Here is a 15,778-nt window from a genome sequence, read left to right on the forward strand (position 1 = left end):
ATGCTGTGCATGTGTTTTTTATCGTCAGGGACTGGGAAACTGGTCAGAATTGAAGGAATGCTGGATGACGCTAAATACAGGGAAATTCTTGAGGGAAACCTGTTTCAGTCTTCAAGAGATTTGATACTGGGAGGTTCACCTTCCAGCAGGACAATGGCCCTAGCATATTGCTAAAGCAACACCAGAGTGGTTTAAGGGGAAACATTTACATGTCTTGGAATGCCCTAGTGAAAGCCCAGACCTCAATCCAATTGAGAATCTGTGGTATGATTTAAAGATTGCTGTACACCAGCAGAACCCATCCAACTTGAAGGAGCTGGAACAGTTTTGCCTTGAAAAAATGGGCAAAAATCCCAGTGGCTAGATGTGGCAAGCTTATACAGACATACCCCAAGAGACTTGGAGCTGTAATTGCTGCAAAAGGTGGCTCTACAAAGTATTGACTTTGGGGGTGAATAGTTATGCACGCTCAAGTTTTCAGTTTTTTTGTCTTATTTCTTGTTTGTTCCACAATAAAAAATATTTAGCATCTGCAAAGTGGTAGGCATGGTAGGCAAAAAAAAATCCATTTTAATTCCAGGTTGTAAGGCAACAAAATTCTAATAATGCCAAGGGGGGTGAATACTTTCGCAAGCCACTGTAAAGAAAAACACTACCGGAGTCTCAGAATAGGAAGCAGGAAACACTTATAGTACTTTTCTACTGCAGTTTTCTACCGATGCTTGGCCTAAAGACTCTTTTGTTTTCGCGCCATCTCACCACTGTCAGCATATAGCACTGAGGCGAAGGCTGTATTAGCAGCAGTGTCAAGCCTAGCTACAGGTAACTGCCAAAAGAAAGGAAACACCAACATAAAGTGTCTTAATAGGGTGTTGGGCCACCACGAGCCACCAGAACAGCTTCAATGCGCCCTGGGATAGATTCTACAACTGTCTGGAACTCTATCAGAGGAATGTGACATCATTCATCCAGAATCTCCCATAAGTTTTCAGTTGGGTTGAGATCTGGTGACTGAGATAGACATCCATTAAACATCCCATGCTCTTTTGAGAACCCTCTTTCAAAGTCACTGAGGTCTTCTAGCCATGCTAGCCAAAATAGTGGGCAACTGGGCATTTTTATACATGGCCCGAAGCAAGATGGGATGTTAATTGCTTAATTAACTCAGGAACCACACCTGTGTGGAAGCACCTGCTTTCAATGTACTGTGTATCCCTCATTTACTCAAGATCTTCCTTTATTTTGTCAGTTACCTATAGGTATCTCTCTCTCTCTCTCTGAGCTTACACTTTCAGTCACTTTTTAAATGCCATACAACAGCAGAAAACTCTCCATCCCACCGCAGTTAGCCTAGCACTGCTGTCTGTGAGGACAGTAGGTTTAGCTAGATCTCTCTCTCCGAGCTCACACAGACAGACACTCAGTCACATCACAGATGCATACAAATACAGGGAACCAATCAGGGTGCAGAAACCCGCCCAGCGACTGACTTCAAAGCCTCAGCGTCTTTTTGAACTGAAATTGGCTCTTCAATAGGTTTCCTTCCTTCCCATCTCCCTGTCAGCGCTGCTTTAATCAGCTCCATGCTAACTCTCTCTCTCTGTCTCTCTCATTCACCTGTTTTTCTGTGGCCGGCAGTAATCTCAGATCCAGTTAAATGTTGAATTAGGGAGTTCTATGGGCAGATGGCTTGATGAATTAATTCCACAGTCTTGAAGGATGAGGATGGATAAGGGAGGGAAGGCAATGTGTTAGTTGCCAGACTTTTTGTGTGTGAAAATATCTGCATATTTTTTATGATTTTATTTGGGCTCGATTGTTGTTTTTTAGAATATCAATGATGATCCATGTGAAGAGTGTCATTTGTTTCCAGTCGCTTTCACTTAAGGCTGAAATCAAAGACATGTCAAAGTTTTAAAGGTAGAAGGACTGACTAATGATGTCTGTTCAGTAGCCAAAAGGTGGTATTCTCACTTAAGACATTAAAGAAGATTTGTGATAAGAGTTCTCATTTACAACTGCAACCTGGCCAAGATAAAGCAAAGCAGTGCGACAAAAACAACAACACATAAACAAACGTACAGTCAACAACACAATCAATAACACAATAGAAAATTATATGTACAGTGTGTGTAAATGTAGAAGAGTAGGGAAGTAAGGCAATAAATAGGCCATAGAGGCAAAATAATTACAATTTAGCATTAAAACTGTAGTGATAGATGTGCAGATGATGATGTGCAAGTAGATATACTGGTGTGCAAAAGAGCAAGAGGATAAATATTGGCTGTGTACAGGTACACAGTAAGCTGCTCTGACAGCTGATGCTTAAAGTTAGTGAGGGAGATATAAGACTCCAGCTTCAGTGATTTTTACAATTCGTTCCAGTCATTGGCAGCAGAGAACTGGAAGGAAAGGTGTTGGCTTTGGGGATGACCAGTGTAATATACAGTTGAAGTCTGGTTCATCCTTGGGATCAATTTCCAAACGCCTGAAGGTACCACGTTCATCTGTACAAACAATAGTACTCAAGTATAAACACCATGGGACCACGCAGCCGCCATACCGCTCAGGAAGGACACATGTTCTGTCTCCTAGAGATGAACGTACTTTGGTTTGAAAGTGCAAATCATCCCAGTACTACAGCAAATGAGCTTGTGAAGATCCTGGAGGAAACAGATACAAAAGTATCTATATCCACAGTAAAACGAGTCCTACATCGACATAACCTGAAAGGCTGCTCAGCAAGGAAGAAGCCACTGCTCCAAAACCACCATAAAAAAGCCAGGCTACGGTTTGCAACTGGACATGGGGACATAGATCGTACTTTTTGGAGAAATGTCCTCTGGTCTGATGAAACTGTTTGGCCATAATGACCATTGTTATGTTTGGAGGAAAAAGGGGGAGGCTTGCAAGCAGAAGATCACCATCCCAACCATGAAGCACGTGGGTGGCAGCATCATGTTGTGGGGTTGCTTTGCTGCAGGAGGGACTGGTGTACTTCACAAAATAGATGGCATCGTGAGGTAAGAAAATTTGGTGGATATATTGAAGCAACATCTCAAGACATCAGTCAGGAAGTTAAAGCTTGGTTGCAAATGGGTCTTCCAAATGGATAATGACCCCAAGCATACTTCCAAAGTTGTGGCAAAATGGCTTATGGACAACAAAGTCAAGGTATTGGAGTGGGCATCACAAAGCCCTGACCTCAATCCTATAGAACATTTGTGTGCAGAACTGAAAAAGCGTGTGCAAGCAAGGAGGCCTACTAACCTGACTCAGTTACACCAGCTCTGTCAGGAGGAATGGGACAAAATTCACCCAGCTTATTGTGGGAAGCTTGTGGAAGGCTACCAGAAATGTTTGACCCAAGTTGAACAATTTAAAGGCAATGCTATCAAATACTAAATGAGTGCATGTAAACTTCTGACCCACAGGGAATGTGATGAAAGAAATAAAAGCTGAAATAAATAATTATTGTTACAATTATTCTGACATTTCACATTCTTAAAATAAGACAGGGATTTTTTACTAGGATTAAAAGTCAGGAATTGTGAAAAACTGAGTTTAAATGTAGTTGGTGTAACTTCCGACTTCAACTGTACCTGCTTGATCGGGTGCTACAGCAAAAATATATTCTTAGGATATCAGCAAATTAATCTGCTGACCAATAATTTTGTTTACAGACACATTTTTGCAAACTTCTAATCCAAAAAGAAGCCCAGTGCTAGTCCACTAATATCTGTTAATGTGCCAACACTTGGGGCCTCCCGAGTGGCGCAGTGTCTCACAGATCCTGGTTCGATCCCAGGATGTGTCGTAGCTGGCCATGACTGGGAGATCCATGAGGCGGCGAACAATTGGCCCAGCGTTGTCGGGTTAGGGGAGAGTTTGGCCGGCCATGTTGTCCTTGTCCCATCGTGCTCTAGAGACTCTTGTGGCTGGCAGGGTGCAATGCACGCTGACATGGTCGCCAGGTGTACGGTGTTTCCTCCGACACATTGGTGCGGCTGGCTTCCGGGTTAAGCGAGCATTGTGTCAAGAAGCAGTGTGGCTTGGCAGGGTCGTGTTTCGGAGGATGCATGGCTCTCGACCTTCTCCTCTCCTGAGTCCGTACGACAAGACTGTAACTAACAACTGGACATCACGAAATTGGGGAGGAAAAGGGGGTCAAATAAAAATATAACAAATGTGCCAACACTTAATGGCTCATCAAGAAAATAGTGCATCTAAATTCAAATGATATCAAGATCATCTCTAGCTCTACTGCTTCCTCTGCTGTAGCCCATCGTTGAAGATGGCCAACAATTCAGATGGTTTAGCTTGTTAGACTTTAGGCCTGGGCATTAACAAGGGCCAGCAATGTTTGGTTTCAGCTTGGAAGCTGATGTGGATCATGTCACATGGACAAGGCAGCATCATATGGACAAGGCAGCATCATATGGACAAGGCAGCATCATATGGACAAGGCAGCATCATATGGACAAGGCAGCATCATATGGACAAGGCAGCATCACATGGACAAGGCAGCATCATATGGACAAGGCAGCATCATATGGACAAGGCAGCATCATATGGACAAGGCAGCATCATATGGACAAGGCAGCATCATATGGACAAGGCAGCATCATATGGACAAGGCAACATCATATGGACAAGGCAGCATCATATGGACAAGGTAGCATCATATGGACAAGGCAGCATCACATGGACAAGGCAGCATCATATGGACAAGGCAGCATCATATGGACAAGGCAGCATCATATGGACAAGGCAACAAGTGTATTGCATTGAACATGTGATTCCTCATTGAGTCCTTAAGTTCTTTAAATGCTTTAAAATGTTCTAAATGTGTTTTTCATTCCTTTTCTATCCAGGGCCAAGTCATGTTCAGGAACGGAGAACGGATGGGTACCATCAAATTCACACAGTTTCAAGGTACTGTAAGCACATGTTGTAGGATTGTTGCATTGCTGTGATGTTCTGTTGAATTGCTCTAGTATTATGATTGGTTTCTGTCTGGCTGATGATGATGTCATAGTAATCCTACTCTGGGGTTACCCAACCAGTGGTGGTTGACTGCCAGGGGGCTGCCGGGTGGGATTTTCTACCCAGGGGTGTGATCTGTATTTGGGGGAATCCCCCCAGCTCCAGCATACCTTTATTAATCCGCTCATCCTTATCTTATCTACCCCACTGCAGAGGTGCCCCCTGTGGCAACTTAAATCGGGATGTAGGTGTGTTTGTGTGCGTGCATGTGTGTGTGTGTGGAAACACTCGGGGGAGGCGGACCTGTTTGGTTGTGGGAGTGAGGGAGTTTTTCAATTGGAAGGCAACTGGCAGTCATGTCATGGATAAGCAAATAAATGTTATCATCAGTGAACTGGAGAGCTCTTGCTCCATAGCGCTGTGAAAATGTCATTATGAGTACCTAGCCTTAGGCAGAACACCCCCTCCCCCACCACTCACCCTCCCGCATGACACACACCTGCCTTTCTCCTTTTCTCCCCTCTCTCTCTCTCATTTTCTCCCCTCTCTCTCTCTCATTTTCTCCCCTCTCTCTCTCTCATTTTCTCCCCTCTCTCTCTCTCATTTTCTCCCCTCTCTCTCTCATTTTCTCCCCCCTCTCTCTCTCATTTTCTCCCCTCTCTCTCTCTCATTATCTCCCATCTCTCTCTCTCATTTTCACCCCCCTCTCTCTCTCTCTGAATCTCTTCCTAACTCTTCCACATACTCTTCTTTTCACCCCTCTCTCTCTCCCACCCTCCCTCCATTCATACACCTTATTATGTCTACCATCCTCCCCTTCCTCTCTCTCTCTCCCTCCCTCCCTCCCTCCCTCCCTCCCACCCACCTGGCTTCTCAGGGAGTGTGTGATGACTGTTTGACACAGGAGATGAAGAGAAAGTGAGAGAGAGCTGAGAAAATGAGGAGAGGAGAAGTGAAGAGAGAGGAGAGAGAGAGAGAGCGAGAGGAGGGATTGCCCTGGTTGATCTGATCCTCTCCTCAACCCTGCCATCTGTCCTCATGCAGTGTGGGAACAGCTCACTCATTCCCCTTTTGAAGGATCGGACTATCAGAGCCTGTCTTTCACCCTCAGCCCCGCTCTGTGGTGAAGTTCCCCTTAGGTACAGATCTAAGATCAGCTTCCCCTCCCCAATCCTAACCTTAACCATTAGTGGGGGAAATGCAACGCTGACCCAAGATAAGCATCTAGGGGCCACTTCACCCTACATCCCCCCTCAACTCATCAGCCTACAGATCACCTTACATAAAGTCTCCTGGTAAGCTGACAGGGACAGCTTTGCATTTTCTTCATTAATGGTTACGGTTAGGATTGGGAGAAGGGAAGCTGATCCTAGATCTGTATCTAAGACCTAAGAGGAACTTTACCACAGACTGCGGCTGAGGGTGCAGTGTAAGAACACTGAATGCATTAATATTCAAACAATTTCTTATGGTTTAGTAAATCAAATCAAATTGTATATGTCACATGCGCTGAATACAACAGGTGTAGACCTTACAGTGAAATGCTTACTTTACAAGCCATTAACCAACAATGCAGTTTTAAGAAAAAAAATACCCCAAACATATTTTTTCAAAATGTTAAATAATTTCCTTGGCGCTCCGGTATCGCTTGCCGTGTGACAGCAGAGAGAACAGTCTATGATTAGGGTGGCTGGAGTCTTTTACAATTTTTAGGGCCTTCCTCTGACACCGTCTGGTATAGAGGTCCTGGATGGCATCCCGGTGATGTACTGGGCCGTACGCACTACCCTTTGTAGTGCCTTGCGATCGGAGGCCGAGCAGTTGCCATACCAGGCAGTGACGCAACCATGCTCTCGATGGTGCAGCTGTAGAACCTTTTGAGTATCTGAGGATCCATGTTAAATAACTTCAGTCTCCTGAGGAGAAATAGGTTTTGTCGTGCCCTCTTCATAACTGTCTTGGTGTGCTTGGACCATATTAGTTTGTTGGTGATATGGACACCAAGGAACTTGAAGCTCTCAACCTGCTCCAACACAGCCCCATCAATGAGAATGGGGGAGTGCTCTGTCCTCCTTTTCCTGTAGTCCACAATCATCTCCTTCGTCTTGATCAAGTTAAGGGAGAGGTTGTTGTCCTGGCACCACAAAGCCAGGTCTCTGACCTCCTCCCTACAGGGTGTTTCGATGTTGTCGGTGATCAGGCCTACCTTTGTTGTGTCATCGGCAAACTTAATGATAGTGTTGGAGTCGTGTCTGGCCATGCAGTCATGAGTGAACAGAGAGTACAGCAGGGAACTGAGCATGCAGGGGCCCCCGTGTTGAGGATCAGCGTGGCAGATGTGTTGTTGTCTACCCTTACCACCTGGGGGCAGCCCGTCAGGAAGTCCAGGATCCAGTTGCAGAGGGAGGTGTTTAGTCCCAGGGTCCTTAGCTTAGTGATGAGCTTTGAGGGCACTCTGGTGTTGAACGCTGAGCTGTAGTCAATGAATAGCATTCTCACATAAGTGTTATTTTTGTCCAGGTGTGAAAGGGCAGTGTGGAATATAATAGCGATTGCATCATCTGTGGATCTGTTGGGGTGGTATGTAAATTGGAGTGGGTCTAGGGTTTCTGGAATAATGATGTTGATGTGAGCCATGACCAGCCTTTCAAATAATTTCATGGCTACAGATTTGAGTGCTACTATATCTGTGAAAATGCCAATGTATTGCGTTACCATTGCCAGCATACTATTGTTTTTATTTATTGTTGCTTTTATTTTTACGATTGGTTTCTTCACTGGAGATTTGTTCTCCGGTAATGTGTGTATAGTTTGTGCGGGGTGTATTCACTAGGAAACAAATGGAAGCAAACGGGCTAAAACGGAGAAGGACTAACCTGAACTTGTCCAATAAAAAACACTAATTTTCATTGCAATAAGTTTTCAGTTGCAAAGTGTTTCACTACTGTTTGCTACAGAGGGTACAAACGAATACACCCCAGTACATTACTGTTGCTAGCCATTATACCAATCTGTATCACAACCATTAACCCAATGCCATTACTCTCTGTTAGCTTGATCTAATCACTGATTTCCACGCTTAGCTAAAACACACAAGCTGTAAATGAGAACTCACTCTGCAGTATTCCTCATTCGTTTTGGAATAGATATTGTCTTATTTGAAATGTTACAGTTATTTTGGGTCAGATCTCTGCAATTTTACAGCGAGAGCTGTCTAGTTGACTGAAAGAGAAAGTTGTCCAAAGTGTTGTCCACATGCTGTCCTAACTGATGCCTTTCCTGGTTGTGTTCCTAACAGAGGGGCAGGAGGTGAAGGTTGGAGAGTACAACGCTATTGCTGATGTCCTGGATCTCATCAACAACACCATGAGGTTCCAAGGTAAGTACACATGAGATTGTACTTGTGTGTGTGTGTGTGTGTGTGTGTGTGTGTGTGTGTGTGTGTGTGTGTGTGTGTGTGTGTGTGTGTGTGTGTGTGTGTGTGTGTGTGTGTGTGTGTGTGTGTGTGTGTGTGTGTGTGTGTGTGTGTGTGTGTGTGTGTGTGTGTGTGGCATTGTGCGTGCGTGTTTGTGCATGCGTGTTTGTGCATGCGTGCTTGTGCATGCGTGTTTGTGCATGCGTGCTTGTGCATGCGTGCTTGTGCATGCGTGTTTGTGCATGCGTGTTTGTGCATGCCAGTTTGTGCATGTGTGTTTGTGCATGCGTGTTTGTGCATGCGTGCTTGTGCATGCGTGTTTGTGCATGCGTGCTTGTACGTGCGTGTTTGTGCATGCGTGTTTGTGCATGCGTGTTTGTGCATGCGTGCTTGTGCATGCGTGCTTGTGCATGCGTGTTTGTGCATGCGTGCTTGTGCATGTGTGCTTGGACGTGCACACACAGGGCATCCAGTACGCTCCTCTCAATCAATCATTCTATGTTGAATTATTTACCAGCATTTTTATTACACTATGTTTTCTTGTGTTGACAAGAAACCCCTCCCCTCCCTCCCTGTAGTCCCATACAGACACACTCTGGGACAGCTAAAACATTTGTTTCTATGTGTCAAACCACCATAAGACAGCTCAGTAAGATGAGACGTTGAAATCGATTGGCACACTGGCAAAGACACAGAGAGGGTGAATAAAGGAACGGGCAAGCATAAGAAACAGGGGTCGCTCACCACGACAACCGATTCTGTATGGAGGGACATTTACACATACACTAGCCTAATGGTGAGGGTTCATTTTGGATCTGTCCTTCTCCTGTACAATTGTTCAGTAGTTTCAAAGTCACTGGATAAATGGATACACTTCATATATTTTATTTATTTAACTATGCAAGTCAGTTAAGAACAAATTCTTAATTTTGATGATGGCCTAGGAACAGTGGGTTAGGGCTCACTGCCTGTTCAGGGGCAGAACGACAGATTTGTACCTTGTCAGCTCAGGGATTTGAACTTGCAACCTTTCGGTTACTAGTCCAACACTCTAACCACTAGGCTACCCTGCAGGCTACCCTGCCACCCCCATAGACAAATCTAAAGAATTCTCTGTGGGCTAAGAACATCCCCACTGGGCACAGATGTCAGTTCCACATCTTGGTTTGATTTACATTTGATTGAGTTGTCAACTAATATAAATTCACCCCCCAAAAATCACGATGTTATTGGATTTAGGTTAAAAGTTGGGTGGAAAAAATATAAAATTCCCTTACGTTGATGAATTTTTTGCAAATCCAATCACTTTTCCACATCAATCCAACGTCATAATATTATTTTGAATGTTGCTGAAATGACGTGAAAACAATGTTGATTCAACCAGTTTTTGCCAGTGGGCCTGTGAATGTCCTCGTCTTCGTTCAGGAGTCGATCCTCCAAATCAACTTATTTTTCTTTTCCCCTTCTTGTGGAGTTGTTTTTCAATGTTAAATACTGGTGAGGGCTCTTTTTGGTTGTCTATCCTTCCCCTGTAGAAGTCATTATTATACTTGTTTTTATATGGCAAACTGAGTTCCTCCTCTTCATTTCAGGGGTGGAGCCTCCCAAGGACCGTACGTTTGTGCGTCTGCAGCGTCGCAATATCAACGTACCCCTCTACAGCATCCTGTCTGTTATCACTATCCTGGGCATGCTCATGGCAGGGGCCTTCCTCTTCTTCAACATCAAGAACCGCAACCACAGGTCAGTGGAAGAGGGAGGGGAATGGGGGGAGGAGTGGGTAGAGCTGTAGCCTAGCTGACACCACTCACGTGGTACACAGCAAGGGAGAGCTGTGACACACTGTTCCGGACAGGAGTCCATTGTAAATGCAGTATTCGCGCAGACATTAGTTGAGCTTTGATTGGTTCTCTCAAACATTGTTTTCTGAGACGTTGTTTCGATTTGAAAATCCAAAAGTTGTGTTGGAAGTGGGTGGCGTTCTGAGGCTATGTGTGGTTGTCTATGTTGGTGTTTGAGTGACAAAGACACAGAGGAGAACCAATCAAAATACAGCCCACTTCGTTATCAAAGCATTGTGCTGACAACATCAAGGAGCTTTTCCATACTATGGAGTCAGGAAAACTTGGAGTTTGGTGGACTAGTGCTATCTAGACTAGTAGAGCTCCGGGGGAAGTTTCTTCTCAGTACAGATCTAGGATTAGATTCCCCTCCCCCAATCCTAATGTTAAATCCATTCACCAGTACTTTTGTATACTTTTTAACCAGTAGTTCTGAAAATAGCACTCACTAGCAAAAAGTGGTATCCAAATATTGTGCAGAGACTGTATGTGCACCACGTCATTGCTCAGTCTCTCGCCCTGCTGTGTGTGCACCTTGCTATCTGTCACTCAATTGGCAAGGGGCTGAAGCACATTGGCTAGAACTCAAATTGCTAGGAGGTTGGCCCATGTGGGGGGAAATATAGGGAAAATAGCGCATTCACCAAGACAAAAACACAGTTGGAACTCTGTTCCCCCAAGTCGCTCCGCTGCTGTTACTGCATTCTACATGCACTGTTATATAAAACATGTTTCAATGTTAAAATGGTCCTTCTGAGTTTTTCAATTTTGGAGCTCTGTGTTCCTCTCACAATTCCAAACCTTGCTGTACATGCTCCTCTCCTCTCCCGACAGACTGATCAAGATGTCCAGTCCCTACATGAACAACCTTATCATCCTGGGTGGAATGCTCTCCTACTCCTCCATCTTCCTCTTCGGCCTGGACGGCGCCTTGGTGTCCGACAAAGAGTTTGAGGCCTTGTGTACTGTGAGTATATAACCTGTACAGCTAGAACCCCATATATGCTGTGCTAATGACGTGTAAGATCCCAGGCTAACACTAGGCTAATACTATATTATTCTCTTCTGTCTTCTCCCCCATCGAAAAGTGTGGGATCCACTCTAACGCTCGCTTGCATTCTCTCTTGATCCCCTTCAAAAGGTGTGCATCCCAGACTAACACCAGCTATTAGCTATCATTCTTTTCCTACTTCCAAAAGTTGTGAGATCCAGGTTAAAGCTAGGCTAGCACACCAGTCTTTTCTTCATCCCTTCAAGAGGTGTAAGATCCAGGCTAATGCTAAGCTAGCACACTAGCTAACATTCTCTTCCTCCCTTCAGAATTACATTTGAACCTTTATTTAACTAGGCAAGTCAGTTTAAGAACAAATTCTTATTTACAATGCCGGCCTACACCAGCCAAACCCAGACGACGCTGTTGCGCCGCCCTGTTGATTCAAACCAGTGTGTCTGTAGTAATGCCTCTAGTACTGAGATGCAGTGCCTTAGACCGCTGTGTCACTCGGGAGGAAGGGGATGGGACTTCATATAATGGGAGTTGATTGGATCAGTCCCTGGGTCTTTCCTAACATGGAGCACATTAAACTCCTGCTCCCACAGCAAGCGTTTGAATGTGACTATATCATAGCCTCTGGTTTCATTAAACAGGTTTGATTACAGTGATAACTGGTTTGCGTCCCAAATGGCCCCCTATTCCCTATATAGTGCACTGCTTTTGACCAGGACCCACAGAGATAAATAATGTTAGCTAGGCGGGTGGCGCAGCACGTATCAACTGCCTTCGAGTGCCTGCCTGCCTGCCTGCCTGCCTGCCTGCCCGGCTCACCTCAGCCATAACAATCCAAAATGGAGGCTGTCACATCAGAGAGGAAGTGCTGAGGAAAAGTATGTGATCCAACCAATCATTATGCACTGTTTTCTTTGTATGGCTGCTGTAATTGTTCTTTTGTTATCTCTTCCTCTATCCCTCTCTTGCTGTCTTTATTGCCCTCTTCCCCCTCCCTCTCTTGCTGTCTTTATTGCCCTCTTCCCCCTCCCTCTCTTGCTGTCTTTATTGCCCTCTTCCCCCTCCCTCTCTTGCTGTCTTTATTGCCCTCTTCCCCCTCCCTCTCTTGCTGTCTTTATTGCCCTCTTCCCCCTCCCTCGCCCCACATAAACACCCACACACAGGAACACCTTTTGAGTAAAAAAAAAAAGTATATTCCAGTTTAAACTCGAAAAACAAGCAAGGGCAGTATTTTATCTAGTGCGCCATTGCTCCTCATTGGGAAGGAGAAAGAGAGTGGTCGTAGCCCACAGGAGAGCTGGCTACACAACAGTGATGACACAACAGTGGTAGGTCTAATTACCAACAACGACGAGACAGCCTACAGGGAGGAGGTGAGTGCCTAGGCAGAGTGGAGCCAGGCAAATAACCTCATCGTCAACAAAAGGAAGGAGCTGATTGTGGACTAGAGGAGACAGCAGAGAGAGCATGCCCCTGTCCACATTGATGGGACCGCAGTGATGAGGGTCAAAAGTTCCACTGTCGGCACATCACTGACGACCTGAAATGGTCCCTTCACACAGACAATGTGGTAAAGAAAGGCACAACAGCACCTCTTCAACCTCAGGAGGCTGAAGACATTTGGCATGGCCCCTAAAGACACTCACAAACTTTTACAAATGTACCATTGAGAGCATTTTGTCGGGCTGTATCACCACCTGGCACAGTCCACAACCACAAGGCTCTGCAGTCCGCCCAACGCATTACTTGGGGCACACTGCCTGCTGTCCAGGACATCTACAGCACCATGTGTCACAGGAAGGCCAAGGAGATCATCAAGGACCTCAGGGAACTCCGTCACCCGAGCCATGGCCTGTTCACCCCGCTATCATCTAGAAGGCGAAAACAGTACAGGCATCAAAGCCTGGACCGAGAGACTGATAAACAGCTTATAGCCATCTCAAAGCCATCAGACAGTAATCTACCATTTTGCTATGGGGTTTCTACTGTGTATTTATATACTGTATTCTCAACATAACTCATTGTAATATTGCTACTACTGTACATTGCATTTTAGTTCATATAAACTCACCAAAAAAAGAAACGTCCTCTCACTGTCAACTGCTTTTATTTTCAGCAAACTTAACATGTGTAAATATTTGTATGAACATAACAAGATTCAACAACTGAGACATAAACTGAACAAGTTCCACAGACATGTGTCTAACATAAATGGAATAATGTGTTCCTGAACAAAGGGGGGGTCAAAATCAAAAGTAACAGTCAGTATCTGGTGTGGCCACCAGCTGCATTAAGTACTGCAGTGCATCTCGTCTTCATGGACTGCGCCAGATTTGCCAGTTCTTGCTGTGAGATGTTACCCCACTCTTCCACCAAGGCACCTGCAAGTTCCCGGACATTTCTGGGGGAAATGGCCCTAGCCCTCACCCTCCGATCTAACAGGTCCCAGACGTGCTCAATGGGATTGAGATCCGGGCTCTTCGCTGGCCATGGCAGAACACTGACATTCCTGTCTTGCAGGAAATCATGCACAGAACGAGCAACATGGCTGGTGGCATTGTCATGCTGGAGGGTCATGTCAGGATGAGCCTGCAGGAAGGGTACCACATGAGGGAGGAGGATGTCTTCCCTGTAACGCACAGCATTGAGATTGCCTGCAATGACAACAAGCTCAGTCCGATGATTCTGACCCTCCACCTCCAAACCATTCCCGTTCCAGAGTACAGGCCTCAGTGTAAAGCTCATTCCTTCGACGATAAACGCACATCCGACTCTCACCCCTGGTGAGACATAACCGCGAATCGTCAGTGAAGAGCACTTTTTGCCAGTCCTGTCTGGTCCAGCGACGGTGGGTTTGTGCCCTTAGGCAACGTTGTTGCCGGTGATGTCTGGTGAGGACCTGCCTTACAACAGTCCTACAAGCCCTCAGTCCAGCCTCTCTCAGCCTATTGCTGACAGTCTGAGCACTGATGGAGGGATTGTGCATTCCTGGTGTAACTCTGGCAGTTGTTGTTGCCACCCTGTACTTGTCCTGCAGGTGTGATGTTCGGATGTACCGATCCTGTGCAGGTGTTGTTCCATGTGGTCTGCCACTGCGAGGACTGTCCGTCCTGTCTCTCTGTAGCGCTGTCTTAGGCGTCTCAGTACGTACATTGCAATTAATTTCCCTGGCCACATCTGCAATCCTCATGTCTCCTTGAAACATGCCTAAGGAACGTTCATGCAGATGAGCAGGGAGCCTGAGAATCTTTATTTTGGTGATTTTCAGAGTCAGTAGAAAGGTGAGTTTATTTATTAGTTAAATATATACTGCTGTACATGTCATTCTCCCACTATAACATATCTACTGCTGTACATATCATTCTCCCACTATAATATACTGTATCTACTGCTGTACATATCATTCTCCCACTATAATATACTGTATCTACTGCTGTACATATCATTCTCCCACTATAATATATCTACTGCTGTACATATCATTCTCCCACTATAACATATCTACTGCTGTACATATCATTCTCCCACTATAATATATCTACTGCTGTACATATCATTCTCCCACTATAATATATCTACTGCTGTACATATCATTCTCCCACTATAATATATCTACTGCTGTACATATCATTCTCCCACTATAACATATCTACTGCTGTACATATCATTCTCCCACTATAATATATCTACTGCTGTACATATCATTCTCCCCTATAATATATCTACTGCTGTACATATCATTCTCCCACTATAACATATCTACTGCTGTACATATCATTCTCCCACTATAATATATCTACTGCTGTACATATCATTCTCCCACTATAACATATCTACTGCTGTACATATCATTCTCCTACTATAATATATCTACTGCTGTACATATAATTCTCCCACTATAATATATCTACTGCTGTACATATCATTCTCTCACTATAACATATCTACTGCTGTACATATCATTCTCCCACTATAACATATCTACTGCTGTACATATAATTCTCCCACTATAATATATCTACTGCTGTACATATCATTCTCTCACTATAATATATCTACTGCTGTACATATCATTCTCCCACTATAACATATCTACTGCTGTACATATCATTCTCCCACTATAATATATCTACTGCTGTACATATCATTCTCCCCTATAATATATCTACTGCTGTACATATCATTCTCCCACTATAACATATCTACTGCTGTACATATCATTCTCCCACTATAATATATCTACTGCTGTACATATCATTCTCCCACTATAACATATCTACTGCTGTACATATCATTCTCCTACTATAACATATCTACTGCTGTACATATAATTCTCCCACTATAATATATCTACTGCTGTACATATCATTCTCCCCTATAATATATCTACTGCTGTACATTCATTCTCCCACTATAATATATCTACTGCTGTACATATCATTCTCCCCTATAACATATCTACTGCTGTACATGTCATTCTCCCACTATAATATATCTACTGCTGTACATATCATTCTCCCACTATAATAT

General features: G+C 44.4%; 1 protein-coding gene across 1 annotated transcript in view; it reads left to right on the plus strand.

The window, feature by feature from the left end:
• LOC118399002 (gamma-aminobutyric acid type B receptor subunit 2-like) overlaps nt 1-15,778 on the plus strand; it is a 448,447-nt gene that overhangs the window by 316,422 nt on the left and 116,247 nt on the right. The window contains exons 8-11 of the mRNA XM_052472644.1: nt 4,875-4,935; nt 8,285-8,365; nt 9,994-10,144; nt 11,077-11,209. Of these exons, the coding sequence (XP_052328604.1) occupies nt 4,875-4,935; nt 8,285-8,365; nt 9,994-10,144; nt 11,077-11,209 (426 nt within the window). The remainder of the gene's footprint in view (nt 1-4,874; nt 4,936-8,284; nt 8,366-9,993; nt 10,145-11,076; nt 11,210-15,778) is intronic.

This window comes from Oncorhynchus keta, chromosome 20 (assembly GCF_023373465.1).
Source record: "Oncorhynchus keta strain PuntledgeMale-10-30-2019 chromosome 20, Oket_V2, whole genome shotgun sequence".
Taxonomy (NCBI): Eukaryota; Metazoa; Chordata; class Actinopteri; order Salmoniformes; family Salmonidae; genus Oncorhynchus; species Oncorhynchus keta.